The 17,032-nt window shown below is 32.5% G+C and overlaps 1 protein-coding gene and 1 long non-coding RNA gene across 4 annotated transcripts in view; one reads left to right on the plus strand and one right to left on the minus strand.

Annotated features, from left to right (window-relative positions):
- LOC118202871 (uncharacterized) overlaps nucleotides 1-17,032 on the minus strand; it is a 174,423-nt gene that overhangs the window by 89,914 nt on the left and 67,477 nt on the right. The gene's annotated exons all lie outside the window — the stretch shown is intronic.
- Nucleotides 1-17,032, plus strand: part of LOC118191051 (flavin-containing monooxygenase 5-like) — a 57,336-nt gene that overhangs the window by 2,723 nt on the left and 37,581 nt on the right. Inside the window, exon 1 of one of the 3 annotated variants that reach the window (XM_035361846.2) lies at nucleotides 15,564-15,678. The exons of 1 other annotated variant lie outside the window; for it this stretch is intronic. In XM_035361846.2, the coding sequence (XP_035217737.1) occupies nucleotides 15,639-15,678 (40 nt within the window). In that variant the 5' untranslated portion in view covers nucleotides 15,564-15,638. Of the gene's footprint in view, nucleotides 1-15,563; nucleotides 15,679-15,788; nucleotides 15,905-17,032 lie in introns of those variants that run through there. One more of the 3 variants, XM_035361847.2, reaches the window with a different exon arrangement.

Genomic DNA, 17,032 nt, shown 5'->3' on the forward strand with positions numbered 1-17,032 from the left:
AGGTATGAAAACAAAGAGAGAAGAGTCCTACACTTTCCGACCACGATCTCCTGCCTATATTTTTCTGGCTGTCAAACAAAATATAATAGAAGAAATCCCCTTTCCCTGAATCCAAGAGTAGGGAAATCGCTATCGTTGGACGTGCGGGACCAGGATGATCAATTCTAGCGCTTTTGCGAAGGAAGGATTTCTAGCGCTATCATAAACTGATTGAATTTTCCTGGAGATAAAAGCCTTTGATAGGTGGGTGAGGAATTTTCTTTGACATTTCAATCTTCGTACAAGGGTTGGTGTCTCATTGAAAAGCAGCCATGCATTCAGAAGTTACAGTCGATTTTTAAGGCTTAATTATTATTATAATAAAATTTTCGAGATTAAAAAAAAAGAAAAATAATATCTATTGAAGTTTTTGTTCAGTTACATAAAAAATAACCCTCTGGAAAGAACTGGGCGTTGCGCTTCAGCTAGAATTAAGATTTATCTGAAAACCTGAGACGTTGGTTTGATCACGCCAAAGCACACGATGGCTATCTGCCTAAGGCAAAGAATGCCTTCGTGGAGCACTTTCTAAGGAGAACTGGCTCGTGTACACGTTACGCATAGGGAAAGCAACGAAAACGCCCTTGCAGCCAGCCCGTTCGCCGGAATTCGAACCCCGAACCGAACTACCAGTGTTTCAGCGGCTTTACAATTCGGACGCTGGTGGACCAAACTGAGATTTACCGATATTTGCTCCCGCGCAATTTAAACACTGGTTGTGGCATATGCTAAGATGCTTTTGTGAGTATAGCTAGCATTTAAAAAGATTTTAAACTGAAATGCTTAAATGTAATTTCTTCTGTTTTAATTTCTGTTTAATTAATGTAATTTCTTCTGTTTTAATTTCTTCTGTTTTAACTATTTAAATTTTCATAACATAGAATATTATTAAAGAAATTTGTTACGATTATTGTTTATAATGTATAAATTATTAGAAGAAAGTTGCTACAGGTTTTATTTCGTAAAGGCTGATCTGAAACATATAATTCCAAATGCTCGAAGTTTCTCGAAATATTTTCTCAAATATTTATTATGGGAATTTTATATGGACACTTTCAGAAATAAGGATAAAACTCCTCTGAAAATACGAAATGCAGCTTTTTATATGGTCACCGCAGCCCAAAATATACAATTGCTAAAATGTTAGCATATTGACAACAGATTGATGATGCATATTTATACTGTAATAATTAAAATGCAAATCGTTAAAAAATATTTAAGCGAAAAATTCAGTGAATTATAAACAAATTAAATAATTCCTCGGGGTTCGATGATTCCTCGGGGGTCCACTAACTAGTGCTGTTTATCGCAGTACGTGTTCATATATCTTAATAAATTGCAATTTTCATTCCATAGTTCCTAAGATTTAGCTAAAGTTCAGAAGAAACATCACGAAACTTTTAATTTCCGAAAATATGAATTTAAAAGTGCCCTACGTCAGCTAATTTGTTTTATAATATCTTTAAGAATTTTGCAGACAAAGGTGTTTTAGTTATTAAAGGGTGCATGTTGTTAAGCGGTGCAAAGTTATTATATTTTGCTAACTGGACTTTTAGCTTTGTGGAGACCATATAAGTTACCCATTACTGTAATTTTTATTCAAAATATAATGGCAGAGATATATTATTTAATTTTCTTAGACAACGCTCTAGATAAATGTTACATTTGTAACATTTCTCGCTTGAACAAACGAGTATACTGTCAAAAATCAGACTGATTTAAGGTATAGCTTCTAATTAAGTAATATAGAGCTTCCAAATTACAATGTACCAATTTTCATACTTCTGTGTGAAATGCGAGAGCTACTATGACATTCTTAAGCGCGCACAAAATTTCACTGTCTCCCGAAAAGTAACAACTGTATTTTACCTAATGTAGAAAATTTTTATACTTGTTAAGATAATCGCCTTACAATTACTTAAGCATACTGACGGCTCGGTTAATTCATTTTAAAGATTTGTTAAAATATAAGTGTCTTAACCCCAGATGCAAAATTATTGTTCTACATATTTAGGAGACATAACACTTAATATTTTCCTTTACATGCTTTTGGATGCTTCAATTATGCACACTTGTTTACATCCAGAGTTCCCATTAGGAACAATAATAAAAATATTATTTGAATTACTTAAAATAATTAGCTTCAGTAAAAATACATTCTGTTGTTATTTAACACGGATGGGTGTTTTGATAAATTTTAATTTCTTTTAAATTGCTTAATCAGAAAACCAGGGGAAAATTTTAAATAAAATCAAAATTCAAAATTAAATTACTTCGTAATTATTTAATGATACTGGAGAGATTCGATTTATAAATGCTCAGTACAAATAAATTCATACGTGAAGGAATATGTGTGAGCTAGCTATGAATATTCTTAAATGGAAACAAGCACCCCCTCCCACCCCCATAAAATGTTCCACGAATTGTTTCCTCTTCTGATAATTAGATTTTCCGCCTTAATAATAGGTAAACGGAATATAAGGAAAACATTATGTGCGTTTCGTTACGTAAATGATTAAAATGGGATAGATTGTGTAGATGCTTCCTTTTACTCCATTGTTTTATACTTACATAACTTAAATTTGGTAAGTACTCTCTGCAAAATGGTAGGAACTAAAGAGATTACTTAGCTAAATTTGCTTGCTTGAGGCATCATCTGTATCGGAAAAGAAAAAAAAGAAAAAAAAAAAATTAGACGCACGTAAACCTGCAACTAGTGACCCTGAACTGAGTCCTTTCGCAACTGACTGCTTTATTTCTGGGTTAGGGTATTTGCATTCAGAACAAAACACGTGAATGCAGTTTTCCTCACCGTTGACCGGAAATTAATGATGCTGCGTTTCTTCATAGTTTTATTTTAAAGGCAATTTAAATTCTGGGTGATTTTTCATTAATGTAAAATGTACTTATATTTCTGATTTCCTTTAAAATTCGAGCTGCAAGTTATCTAAATACAAAAGAAATTAAACCCTGATTTCGAAACATTAAAAAAATTGTGAAAACAAAGACAAAATTAATTTCTGTAGTTCTTTAAATAGAAGAATAGTTACAAAATTTTTTTAGGAATGTTCATTAATTTCAATACTGCTTCTTAGAGTGGCAAATAATGAAGAGCTTGTAGAAAGATGTTAAAAAAAAGTAATAAACAGCCCTTGCTGTACAGATTTGAAAGAAGTTACTAAATAAACTCTTGTATGATTTCATGCCAATTTGAAAAGTGCGTCTGAATTATTAATATTACGTGCTAATCTGTCTCGACTTTTCTTTAAATATATTGAACATTAAGAGTAAATAGTATTTGTTGAATATCCTGTATTCTCCGATACATCGCAAACAATGTGTTGGGGTCCTTTGGTAATGAAATCTGTTTTTTCTTCTTAGTTTATTTATTTACGGCGTGTATTGTTTCCAGTCGTATTCAGAATGACATTAGACAGATTAATACTTTTTGTAGTTTTCTACTGCTTCTCTATGGACTCTAATAAATAAGAAAACTGATGAGGAGCTGTACGACGCTATGGTTTATTCCTTCATTTTGTTGATCTTCACATGCGTTGCAGAAGTTGATTTTGAAATAAAAAAGAAAGAAACCATCTCCATTCTCCTTCAACCCACCAAAGCGACCATTAACAAGAAAAAGAAACCACAGCAGAAGAGTCCAAAACTTAGTAGAAGCATCCAAAACATCTCTGCCAAATGCTGAATACTTGCAAGAACCATAGAAGAGATCGCTATTTATAGCGAAGTATCGATGAATACCGGATAACCAACAAGTTCTGAGAACATTTTACGGTGGAGACTGTTATTTCGAGCTATGTCTGTCTCCATTGACAGAAGTCCAATAGTTGCCGAACGGATAAATCCAGTGTTAAGTCTCGGCTTCAGTTCCTGGAGTGAACAGGTTGGTAGCATGGTGTTCTCGTGGCCTTCTCATATATAGCGTGAATGTGACCCTTTGAAAAGCCTCCACAAAAATATCATTCCGTCGGCAGATACACCTCGAGGTGTTGACATAATTAAATAGATTGTAAATTCACAAAGGATATTATTACCTCCATTTAAAATAATAAGGCAATGTTTAAGAAACGAAATTACCTCTATGTTTAAGAAAAAAGGTAATAAGGAAGCAATACGCAAACAGGGAAAAAATAATAATGCTTAGAAAATAAATGAGACTGCCTTTTTATTAAAAAATCAAACAGTTGTCTTTTGAAATTCAGTTGAAGGATAAAGCAAGGTTCCCCTCCATCGATTTTTTAAATTATCGTATATAATTTTAACGCCATTCACGCAGTTCAATTGCATTAGTGTTTTCAATTATCGCGTGATAAGATCTTCCTTTTCAGACGAATAATTTTCTTGATTATAACCGTACTTTCTATGGAAAAACACTGACAAGGTGACGGCCAAGGCTGCCGGCTTTAACTTGCAAGAACTCTTATTTTCATTTTGAGGTTTGTCTGTATTTTAAGTTTTAAATTAAAATTTATTTTCTGGATAAAATCTGAGGATTTGGGAAACGAAGTTTCTTAAGTAAATATTTACAAAATTAGCAAGGCTAGGCTAAAGTAATCAATAAATGCTTATGACATTGCTCGTGCTTTTTCATGTCACTCAGTACCTCTTAGCAGCCAATCCTTTTGGATCCACTTATGAGAAGTTGTATGTAAACACAATTTATTAGCTATATGTGTTTTAATTAACTAACTTATTCCTCGTTTTAATAATCCTCCATCCACTGGGATGATATTTAGAATGTTAACGAAAATTAGAACGCAAAATTCACAAATTACCAAAAGTTAAGCAACAAACGGAAAACTGATAACTCAAAAATCATGCGAGCAAGATGGACGAAGTTTGGTGATAATATTTTTTATATGACTTGTAACTTAAAAACACAAGAAAATATTATACAGGCTATTTGAATTTTGTAATATCAACAGGAACATAAAATCCCCTAAATTCGGACTTGCAACACATGCTCTGGGAATAAGGTCAGAAGGGGAAGCTTGCTGATTGTACTATTTGGACTACAGTTTCTCCTTCATGTAATCGGTGCACGAAGCGAGCAGTGTGAGGGAAGGACATTATTTACTTGCAACATGAAGTTATTACCAATGGCAGCAGCATATGAACAAATGATAGAATCCAGTATGTCGATTTCTGCATTGAGCATCTGAGTTTCACGAGGCAGCATGTACAGATCTATGCGCCCACTTAAATATACTCTTTCTCATATAATATTACTACCTCCAGTATACTTTCCCGTATGTTAGACAGAAGATATCGAGTATTTGGCTCTCTCCATATGTAAACACGTCGCGAATCATTCTGCAAAGGAAAGTGGGACTTATCAGTGAAAAGAACAAACCACTGATTTTTAGTCCAGTTTACATGACTATGTGCCTAATTTTAATGCTCCCTCTGGTGGTGGGAGGTAAGCGGGACGCACAATGCCAGTTGCCTAGCATACAGAACCTCTTTCATGTAGCTTTCTGCGTGCTGTCGTGGCTGATACTGTCCTATAGTATAAATAAGCGCGGATCTAAGCTGAGAATGGAGTTGCAGTCCTGTTGGGACGTGCACGATGGCTCAAATACTGGTCACCTACAGAACTGGTTACCTTCAGTAGGTCTTCCAGAGGCTGAATGAGTTATAAATTGGTTTCACAACCGGCTTGGCACGGAACGGTCTATAATTAATCATGTTTTAACGTAAGACTGTCTTAGACCTGCTTCTAATCGGCCTATGATTGGTCAGCGATATTCAGTTCGCATGTATTCGAGTTGTTGTTCACTATTCAGTTGTTCTTCATTATTCAATTTTCATTTATCCTTTTTTCCTTTAATATTTTAAATTTTTCTCTATAAAGCGATTTTTCTGGCAAATGTCGCCTCGAATTTATTTTTACATTTTGACGATCTCGAAACTGTTTCATATACCTTCGTCCGTTGATTAGCGATTGTGATGGCTTGATGACCACGCATGCGCATTTTAGCCGGACGGCGCGCGTCGTCTCTCTCTCTCTCACGTGACTTGGAAGGAAAGCAACATGCTGTGTGTCACCGTAATGATAAATATGGTTCTATTTTTAGTAGAGTTTTTTAAGAATATTTCTTTTGTTCGTGTGATAACAAAGTGTTCGTGCTATTAAATGTGTGTCATGTGATACGCCTACATTATGTTCATATCCACGTTAAGTAGTAAATATATATCCAGAACCCACGTCAAGAAGACCGTATGACAGACCGTATCTCCGAAAGAGTTGATTTTGCGCTGTATCGTATTTATATAAAGCGATGATAGCACCACTGTTTGGCATAATGCTGCTCGATACAACTTGTTTTTATTTAAAACATACCCAAAATTTTCAGAATTTCGAACTACTTTTAGCCAGTTTATCGTGATTTTTCGAATTTTGCTTGACGAGTGTATTTTTAATAAGGTAGTGTCAAGCAAAACCAGTCTCATCACCGGATGAAGCGATAAGTCGACCGTTCACAGTCGTGTACAGGACTTATTTCTGCCTTTTTTCTTTGTGGGTAAATTTGATGTGAATTAGTCTTTTCGAATTATCTCTCACTAATTGCTTAAAAAGTAATGACTTAAAAGATTGCGCACATATTTCAACTAAGTTATTGATAACGGTATCGCTTTATGTAATTTTACTTTGTCTAATTTATTTATCGTTATTTCTTCATTATCTCTACAACGAACCGTTTATGTTCTTTCAGTTTGGAATTTCATTGAATTTGATTTTTGACTTTAAATTTTAGTGTTATTAAACTTGGTGTGAGGATTACTAAAAAGAATTTTAAGGTTTAAGAGTATGATGTTTCACTTGACTTTGGCTAACTTTGAACCAGTTCACTAACTGACTCTAAAATCGTACAGCTCGCAAACTGTTGTTGCAAAGTAAATATTTCAAATGAGATGAAAAAGAGATTTTGCTTGAGAATTTTCTATGTTACAATTTTTTTAAAGTAATTCCTCAGTCTGTAATATCTGGAAATCAGCACTTTCCTGAACGCTTCTCAGTAAAGTTCAGTTCTAATGAAAAATTCGTTTCTTATAATTGCTTTTGAAATTTCTGATATTTTAATGCTTTAAAATGTAATTTAAAGGATCGAGAATTTATTGCAATGTCAGACTGTTGACCTACTATATGTACTAAAGTTTTTTTTTTTTTTTTTTATTTTTTTATTTAATGAAACAACTCTGTCTAAAATCAAGTGCTTGTGACCATTGGGTTTCGTGATTTTTAGGTCCCGTTTAAAAATTTTACACATTAAACAATGCTTATGCATTGTTGTTAAGATGGACATATACCAACGAACTGAACGAATATAACCTGTGTTACTATTATAGTATTATTCGTAGTTTGCTTTTGAACTAGCAGAAAGTTATGAAATAGTAAATAATCTCATATTCTTCTGAAGCTTGGTAAAATCTACCACCCAATGACTTTTATGGATCCAGTTATTATAGATAAGACCCAATCACTGTTCTAAATCGAAAAGGTTGATACTGGAAACTATCATTATGATAATGAATCTCATTTCAAACTTCCAAAGTTCAAAAACCCTTTTCTTCCTGCCCAGTAACTGTTTTCGGTTAAAAATAAAAGTTTTATAAAAAGAAGCGATTATTTTTTTATATTAAAAAACGAGGGAAATTTCGGCAGTTTAATTTTTATGCCATGAAATAATCACTTTAAAAGTATTGCTCATTTAAATTTATTTTTTGAGGTAGCTAGTGAAGGAGTAAATGAGGCTCTTTTTCTTTTGCATTCTGATTTGAATAGTGGGAGCAGTTTCTCTTATACTGTGATTTTAACAACCTGTCATAATACTACTACTTATATTCTTGTTTTTTTTTTTTTTTTTTTTTTTTTTTTTTTTGGCTTATGCATATTTTAAAATCTGAATTCGTTACCTTTTGTTATAACTTTCATACTTTGTTGTTAAAAGAATAAATACCAGCATCACTATTTAGTACCTTTTTCAGATCTGTCAGTTTTCAATTTCAGTATCATGTACACAAAAGAGCTTGTTTAAGGCGTAAGCTTTAGAAATGACCAATTGCAGAGTTCAAATTACTTCACGGAAACAGGTGTTTGTAAAATAATCATTGTTTTTAAATGCAAATTCTAATGAAATATTCACTATTTTTTTAAATTCCTCAGTATTTTAATAATTGATTAAACAAGATCAACAATACGCTGAGAAAAATTACAATTTTTGATAGTGTTACACATTTCGTACGTAGGTATATGATTTTGGTGCAATAAATACGTGAGATTGTCGTATGCCAAGCTTGCAATGCTTTTTACGACTAATTTGGCGAAAAATCTCGAAACTTGGTGACCATTTGGCGAAATTGTGGTGTAGTCCGTGTATCACCGTAATAGGTATTATAACTGAATAACTGTAATTGATTTCATATTTAGCGGTAAGCGTATCCAGCCTTCATATGCATTCCAATAAATTTCGAGAAGTATTAGAAATATCTTGGCCGCCAGATGAAAACTATATAAGACAGGGAGAGCCTCTGCTGTGAGTCATTGTTAGCTGTTTAGGTCAACGTAATTTCGGAGCGCTAAGATATCACTGTGTGAGCTTCCTCTTTCGATTCACTTTGCATAGCGTTGTGTTTGCTGTTCTTAGTAGTTTGAATTATAGCTACTGTTTGTACTCTGTGATACTGTGAAAAGTTGTACGATTATTTTTGTGGGAATGTCCAAAACTGTTAAGTGTTTCTTTTGGTAAAATAAATTTTATGAACCTATCATCGGGCCTGTGTGCATTCAATCTATTACGAACCAATACGCACGCAACAATAGCATAGAATGATGAAGTGGTACTTTGGTAAGGCATAAACGTTTCGAATTATCGGAGTTGCATGATGTGACTGTGTTTGTGTTTATACTGGTGCTGCAAAATTAATTGAACAAATTTTAATCAGTGATAGGGCACATTAAAACAAGCACTTTTTATTATTCAATGCATAGTGGCTTGCTAAGCGGTTAGTTTCGCGTGCTCCGTCATTATTCTTTCTGCTCTTATTTTATTTTTATATTTGTACATTTCATTCATTTTGTTTGCATGGGGTTCCTGGGGATGGCATGACATTGCTTCTTAATTGATGACTTTTACATTAGCTCGTAGTGGCCTTGAAATTGTCTCAAGCCACACAAATAACTGTTGGTTAAGAGAGAATAGTTTCATTTCTTTACTTTCCTGCTACGTTATCACCTCAGAGAAATTTCGAGCTTCAGACTGAATTACATTATGTGTCTTCAACAATCTTACTTCACTGAGCCGCACACGTCACACTCCTTGTGACATTCAAGGCTAAATCTTTAGATTCATGGTTCATGCAATATCGACTTAAAAATGGATTGGCATACAAATAAGGAGAAAGCAGAATTCTCATCTCTCTTTACATTGCAAAAACCGGCGTGCGTAAGGGAATGGAAAGGACTAATCTAGCACCTAAAAACATTCAACGTGCAACAGAGCATTCTAATATGAATATATATATATATATATATATATATATATATATATATATATATATAAACTGTTTTCTATGCACGGACATAAGGTTAACGATGAAACCGATTCATTCAGATGTAGCAGCAAGCGTGGCTGGTTGAGCACTTTTTTCATTTTTGACAAAACTTTCTTTGACAAAATATTAAGCCAAATCGGTGTGATCTACGCATCCGTTCTTGACCGATTATATTTATGCTTTTTTACATCTTTGTATCAACGTATTTTATGTAATAAAGATAACCTGCATCATATTATCAAAACAGCAAGCAAGAAAAAAATGCGCGAGCTGGAAACTGGTGTAGATAAGAGTTTAGACTCGGGGAGATATAGTAGTCTAAACTTTCTTGGGTAGAGTTCACATGAGACATTCACAGAATCAGACTGGTCTTACCGCATGATACGCAACCATATATAGAGTAAGTGGGAAAATTGCAGGCAATGTTGATATAGAAGGCTGTCCTAGAATACAGTAATGTGGCAAAATAATCCGTACAAAATGCAGAAACATAATGTCGATTGCGAGTGTTTCACATATTATTGCTTAATATGGTCATCGACAGCTTGGATTATCTGGCGATTAGTAATCATAATTATAAATTGGGATGATGGAATTGCTATTTTCTCTGAGACTTTTATGAAAGTTGTACAGGTGACAGATAGCGCGTAGATAAATTTTGTTGTTCCGAACATACCTCGGAGTGTCGAAGATCAGTCTCTGGAGGCAAGTTTGGGAGCTTTTATAATTGCTATCTGTTGGTAGTACATGAATATGCCCTTAGTCTAAGACTGCATAACAAAGCATAGGACGCAATGTGGTTTGTAAATGAGTAACTTAACGGGAAACTTCTAGCTTTACGGTCCCAGAACTAATGGGTAAAATTTCTTCTTGTGGGTGCTTGTGAAGGAAGGAGAGTATGGAATGCTTGTGGTCGATGTTGCAGATTTTCGTGCCCAAATTACGGCAGCAGTAGGACTCTTCACACCAGTGATGTTTTCGAACCTGTGGCGGAGGGAGAGGAAGAGTATCATCTAGGCATAGCCCGAGCTACAAATCGCGCTCACAAATAGAAGTGTACTACTTAAAACTTTCCGACTAATTCTTTTCATTTATGTAAACTCCATTGCAATCAACACACTTATTTTGGATATATGTGTCGTTCTTTTTCATCATTTCTTTTCCGGACGTACTACACATCTATAGTTTGATTTTATTCCTATTGGCTAATTAAGATTTTAGTTAAAGAGATTTATTCTAAGCCTGTTATATTTTTCAGGATAGGATATCTGATATGGACACCACACGACTTCCTTGTACAACCTATTAAATTACACACATTTTTTGCTGCATTTCATTTAAACTTATTTCCTTGAATTTCATTCATTTCATTTCATTCATATTTCTCATTTAGTTAATTCACTTCGCGGCAAGGCAAAAATACATAAAAACTCAAAACATCTTCATTAAAAATTGTAAAACGCAGAAAAACATAAAACACCAAATTCAGTTAAAGACTATTAAAAGAAACAATTTTTACAATTAAAATTAGTTTCCAAGCAAAAACAAACAATTCGGCCAGCGGACAGGAAGATGAAATTTTCGGTGCGCAAAACTGAAAGTTACGTTTTGGTCCCACTGAGGGAAAAGACACTAAAGTTCGTGTACCAATTGACTTAATTCGCCATTATACCAAGTTTCAAATGTAAACAAATGGTAACCTCGTTAGGCCTAGTGCCACTTAAGCTTTTAAATTGTTGATAATTCTACAACTACTGCTTGCAGATTAACTAAAGGCGTAAAAACCTTAACAGAAACATAAGAACAACGTAATTCAATCACTTTTAAAGCAAAAAATGCACAATTCACCACCACATAAGAATAAAAAAACTGAGTTGTCTGAGCGGGATAACAAAGTGGGTATAGGAGATAATATATTCAATAATCTACTAGTAAATAAATTGTAAATATGTTTGGTGTGGCCGATTTCGACGAAAACGGGAGGTGCACAATTCCATGTTATAGCAGTCCCATATACAAAAATTCAATGTTCTACGGCTAATCGTTTTTGAGTTATGCGAGATACGTACCGACGTCACGAAAAGTTCTCTTCTGAATCCATTTTATAGTTAGTTATGGAAAAAAGTGTCCGTAAATGCACATGTCGAGCAAAAACATCGTTCACATGGATTGGAGAGCGGTCAAAATGGATATTTTCGTTGAAATATGATATCCGAAATTTTGGGCAATTACAATACTTCGTACAAGGAAGCAAAAAGGTGAAATAACTAAACTGAAAAATTAGACTTAATATTTAAATTTTAATATAGGTATTCTCCATCTTGCATATATATATATATATATATATTCGGATACTTTTGTTGCAAAAAAATTTTCGTAGGATTATACAAATAAATAAACAAGGTATTTATTAGAATAAATTGCCTATTATTTGCGCGAAAGCTTCTAAGTAATAAAATAATTTTTGGTTAATCTTTGGATTATGGTAACTTGGCGATTTTTTGGCGAAAATTTGGCGACCAACCCTGCTACAGCAATCTGCTAGTTTTTGTTTGGACGCCATTTTGTTTTCACGAAGTAAAGGCATTTTTTTTTTTTTTTTCTTTTACTCAACATTTTTTTTCCAACAATCTGCTAGCCGAATTACGCTTATCCTAGAACTTTTATGGAACAAAAGTGCTTAATCATGACGAAGATTAGGTGCGAAATTGGGAGAAAGTGCAGAATCGCAAACTGCTTGCCGCGTTTTTAAGAATTGCACAAACACGGTATCCATGTACACGTCGACCTATTTTCACTTAAAAAAAATTCCAGAATTGCACAAAAATGGCATTGCGCACACTCTTGACTTTATCCATGTACACTGTTTAAGTCCTAGCTAGTAACCTTTATCGCCTTACCAAAATGTCGCCAATCTACCTGTTACCATATTCCAAAGATTAGCCTAATGTTTTTACTAGAAAATAGCAGATTATTGAATATATTATCTCCTTGGAAAATAAAGTAGTGTAGTTAGAATTCTATTATAATAAATTTACTCATTAGCATGTTTAATAATTAAATACTTGAATAATTAAATGCGAAAGTGCAACTAACAAGCTAAGTAATTATCGTTATTAACCGGAAGTTAGTTTACTTTTCAAGGGGAACAAGTTAATTTCTGATAAATTAAGAAAGAAAAACGAACGAAAAAGACGAAACACTTTCGCATCTATTAATTATTGTTTAATTGATCAGAAATTAGTTTATTTCCCATGAAACGTCAACTAATTTCCGGTCAAGAACGATAATTACTTAGTTTGGTGGTTGCACTTTCGCATTTAATTATTCAATTTTAACTGGTCAGTTTTAAATATGTTAATAAGTAAATTCATTACAATAGAATTCTAATTTAATTACTTTATTTCCGAGGAGGTAATATACTTAATAATCTAATATTAAATAGATACATATATACATAATTCAGGAAATAGAAGAAAACAAGTGAATTTTTCCTTTCATTAATTGCGCGCTAATTGCTGCTATAGAAAAATGTGGAAGTTTTTGTCTTGTGTTTTTAGAAATTTTTAAATTTTATTTACCGAAAGTTAGTTTACTTTGGAAGTACAGGTAGTTAGTTTAGTTTACTTTAGTTTTACATGGAGAGCAAGCCTAGATAGCAAAAACAAAAGGAAAAGAAAAGACTGAAACTCACTTAAAAGTATTGGAAGGAATAATAAGAAAATGTGTGTATTTAATTATGGCAAAGCACACGAGGGCTATCTGCCTAAGGGGAGGGATGCCTTTCGTGGAGGACTTTCTAAGGGAAACTGGCTCGTATACACGTTACACATGGGGAAAACCACGAAAACGCCCATGCAGCCAGCCCGTTCGCGGGATTCGAACCTCGGACCGAACTACCAGTGTTCAGCGACTTTACCGCTCGGCCGCTGGTGGGCCGAATAATAAGAAAGAGATGGAAAGCTAAAGTTGCTATTCGTCATCAGGGAGCAAGCAACCCATTTATGTATGAATTTTGATTACTTTTCACCATTTTTTTTTTTTTTTTACTTGGAGTTTTAATCGCATAAGCAATAATTTCCAAAATTTGCAACCAGAAATAAACCTGCCCTGAAATTTCAAACAAAGACATCATGGGAAATCGAGAGGAACATGGCACTTTAGTCGCAAAAATGTTTTCTAAAACAAAACAAAGTAAGTAATTGGCAGCAGTAGTAATTAAAGGTACCAGGTTAGAACTTCCAGTATAAGAACCAGTACAAGTTTCAATTAAACTGATATCATCAAAGTGTAATACTGACCAAAGAAAACTAAAGAAGCTCTATCGCCTCATTCTGTGTTTAAAACAAAATTAATAAATACCTTTAGCGAGGTTATAAATAGAGCAAAATTATGCTGAACACAAATAAAAATTCATTGTAAAAAATGTCAAATTATCAAACTAAATAAAAATTAAAAAAAAAAAGAACATGAAGACCGAAGTTTTTTAACGTACCAAAGCTCTAAACTATACAGCCAATATAGAGAAAGTAAACTGTTGCCATTTTACTGTACTATATATTTTTTCTTTGTAACTCGACTTCGCAAAAGTTTACCTTCTCCGTTCTGACTTGATAATTGAGAGTTTCGGTAAAAGTAAAAAATAAATTTTTAGTTTTTCTTCATTTTCTTACTTTGATATGTTTTTATAATGATGAATTTGTACTTGCGTTTTGCATAACTCTGTTGTGTTTTAATTATGTTTAAGGTATTTTTGTTTTAAAATAGCTTCAGGATATAGTTGTGCACTTTGATTTTAGTAGTTGAAATTTTGGTCTAGCTGAAAGGTTTTACTTAGTACTTTTAATTAGATATTGCTACCAATTATTTTATTTCTTACTATTATTATTGTTTTCTTTTGTTTTAAAAAACTGGCATTTTTTGATTCTAGACAGATTCATTTCTGATTAAGAAATTCTGTAATTATTTCTTATTAGCTTAATTTTTAGAAAATTAATCAAAAATGAATTTGGAAAAGTGGCAGATTGTGATAAAACTGTTGTCTGCTTTCTGATGAAGAATAACAACTTAATCGCTCAGTCTCTTTCTTATTACTTCTTCCAATGACTTGAATTTAATTTTTATTCTTTTCTGTTATCTAGTCTTGCTTTTTATGAAATGTAAATAAAATTGAACTGTATGGTTAAAAAAAAAGTGCTTGCTTATATAAATATGTATATGTTGCCTTAAATGTGGATCGATCTTAAAAATCCTTTTCCTTAGAAAAGATTACTGCTTTTCATTTCAGAATGTAGCTACTTAGTTTTTTATGCATTAGGTTTCAATAATGGCTACTTTTCTTGCTGTTTCTTTCTTTAAAATAAACCGACATGAAGCTAACTTTTTCATTTGCTTTAAATACGTTAGTGCCGGAGTGGATAAGCCCACTGAACTCTGATAGTTCGACATTGGATTCGAATCCTAGCTAATGGACTGATTACATGTGCTGCTTCATGGTTTTTCCTGTGCGTAACTTAAACACAAGTCAGTTTTCCTTAGAAAGATCTGTACGAAGGCATGCTTTCCTTTAAACAGATAATCCTAGTACACTTTGGCGTGATCAAATAATTGAAGTGTGTCAGATTTAATTAATAAACAAATAAAATAATGCAATTTTAAGTCCTGTTATAGGATACTCACGCTAATTGTACGATATTTATTACTAAAAATAGAACATTTATACGTGTCTTATCATTATGCCTTTTTTTTTTTTTTTTTTCTTTTTTTTTTTCTTTTTCTTTTTTTTTTTTTACATAACGTAAAGCTCAAATTCCTAAAAATTATTTTCTTTTTTATGTATTTCCTTTTATATTGCCTAAATTTAGTGTCATGATAAAGTTTGCATAATGAGTAGGCTAATAAAAATATGAATATATCTAATCTTTCTGATAAATTTTTTTATATCTTGTTGTGTACTTTGATCCTTGATAAAGGGCTGTTATTTAGACGATTCTTAATTTCCCTGTTCATTTTTGTGATATGCGTGAATGCACAAGAAAAGAACACTTACGGGAAACAAAGAAACTAGTAATGTATCTTCTTACTAAATCTGAGTCGCTTAAAATAGATTGAAATATATTTACTTATTAAAATTCTATTACTAATTTTATCTAAAATTAAATCATAAATTATTTCAGCAAATATGCGTCATCTTCTTAGTTTGCTTTTTAAAGATGGAAAAACAGTATGCTAAATTTTAACAGCTTTAATAGGTTGCCTTAAAGTGATTTGTGTTTTCTTATATAATTTTAAGGTAATCTTTTTATGTAAGATATAAAAAAAATTGTATTGATGTCAAATATTACCATTTGTCGTATAAAATATATTATTTGTTAAACTGTTAATTGTTTTTTAAATTTTAAAACATTATGTTTAAAAATAATATTTTTTGTAGAAATAGTATGTTGTTTTTTAAATCTTTGACTTTAAATTTTATATGTTCTTAATAATGCTGTTCATAATAGCGTAATTTATTATATGTCAGCTGATATATATGTAAGAAGTATATGTTATATGATTATGATTTGCTCACTAAATTACGAAAAGGCTCTTCAAAAAGGCATTTAAATTTTTACTTAAATCATTAAAACTTTTGAGAGAATGTTTGAACATGAGCTAGGAATTAAATTCTGCTTGTTATAAAAAAGGCATTTGTCCTCTTGCTATTAAAAAAAAAAAGAAGAAGAAAGAAAACTTCTTTTCCATGTTGATCGTAGTAATTTGATTGCTATTCCTTTCCTTCCTTTTATTAATTACTTCACGAATATTTTGCATAAATTTAATTGAAAACTACTTTTTAATCTATTCACTACTAACACAGTTATGCCTTTATAGATCCAAATCTAAGTATGAATTTTTAAAGAAATCATGGCATCATTTTCCACCAATTAACTTGGCTTATTAAAAAATAATCAAACCAGACAGTTTTTAAATTGTTGCATCAAACTCGTGAGAAACTTGGGTTTGGTTCATATTGTTGGATCTCTTAATTATCTGCTAAAATTTTCTTCTGCTGAAATTATTCAAAACATATTTTAATTTGACAAATTTAATTTCTTCGAAGCTTTCTCTTGTCATAAAATTTTTCCTTATTTTCTTTATTATTTGAATTCGTATCACACTTTTCCTGATTTTGAGTAGCTTAATTTGTTATTCGATTTTTTTTTTTTTTTTTCTGTTTTCCTCAGTAGCTTTCTCCTTCCTAAGTTGCTTCCTTTCTTTTCCTCATAGATGGTGCTGCGTAATGTCTTTTAGAACCCTCCTTACCTTTAAGTGTCGTTATGCTCAGCTTTTGTTAAATTAACTCTCGATTAACCGGGCCCCACCAGTGGCCAGCCGCTAAACACTGGTGCTTAGACCTTACGAATCCCTGCGAACAGGT

Source organism: Stegodyphus dumicola, chromosome X2, assembly GCF_044657685.1.
Source record: "Stegodyphus dumicola isolate Sdum_Otavi_A_Nest chromosome X2, ASM4465768v1".
Taxonomy (NCBI): domain Eukaryota; kingdom Metazoa; phylum Arthropoda; class Arachnida; order Araneae; family Eresidae; genus Stegodyphus; species Stegodyphus dumicola.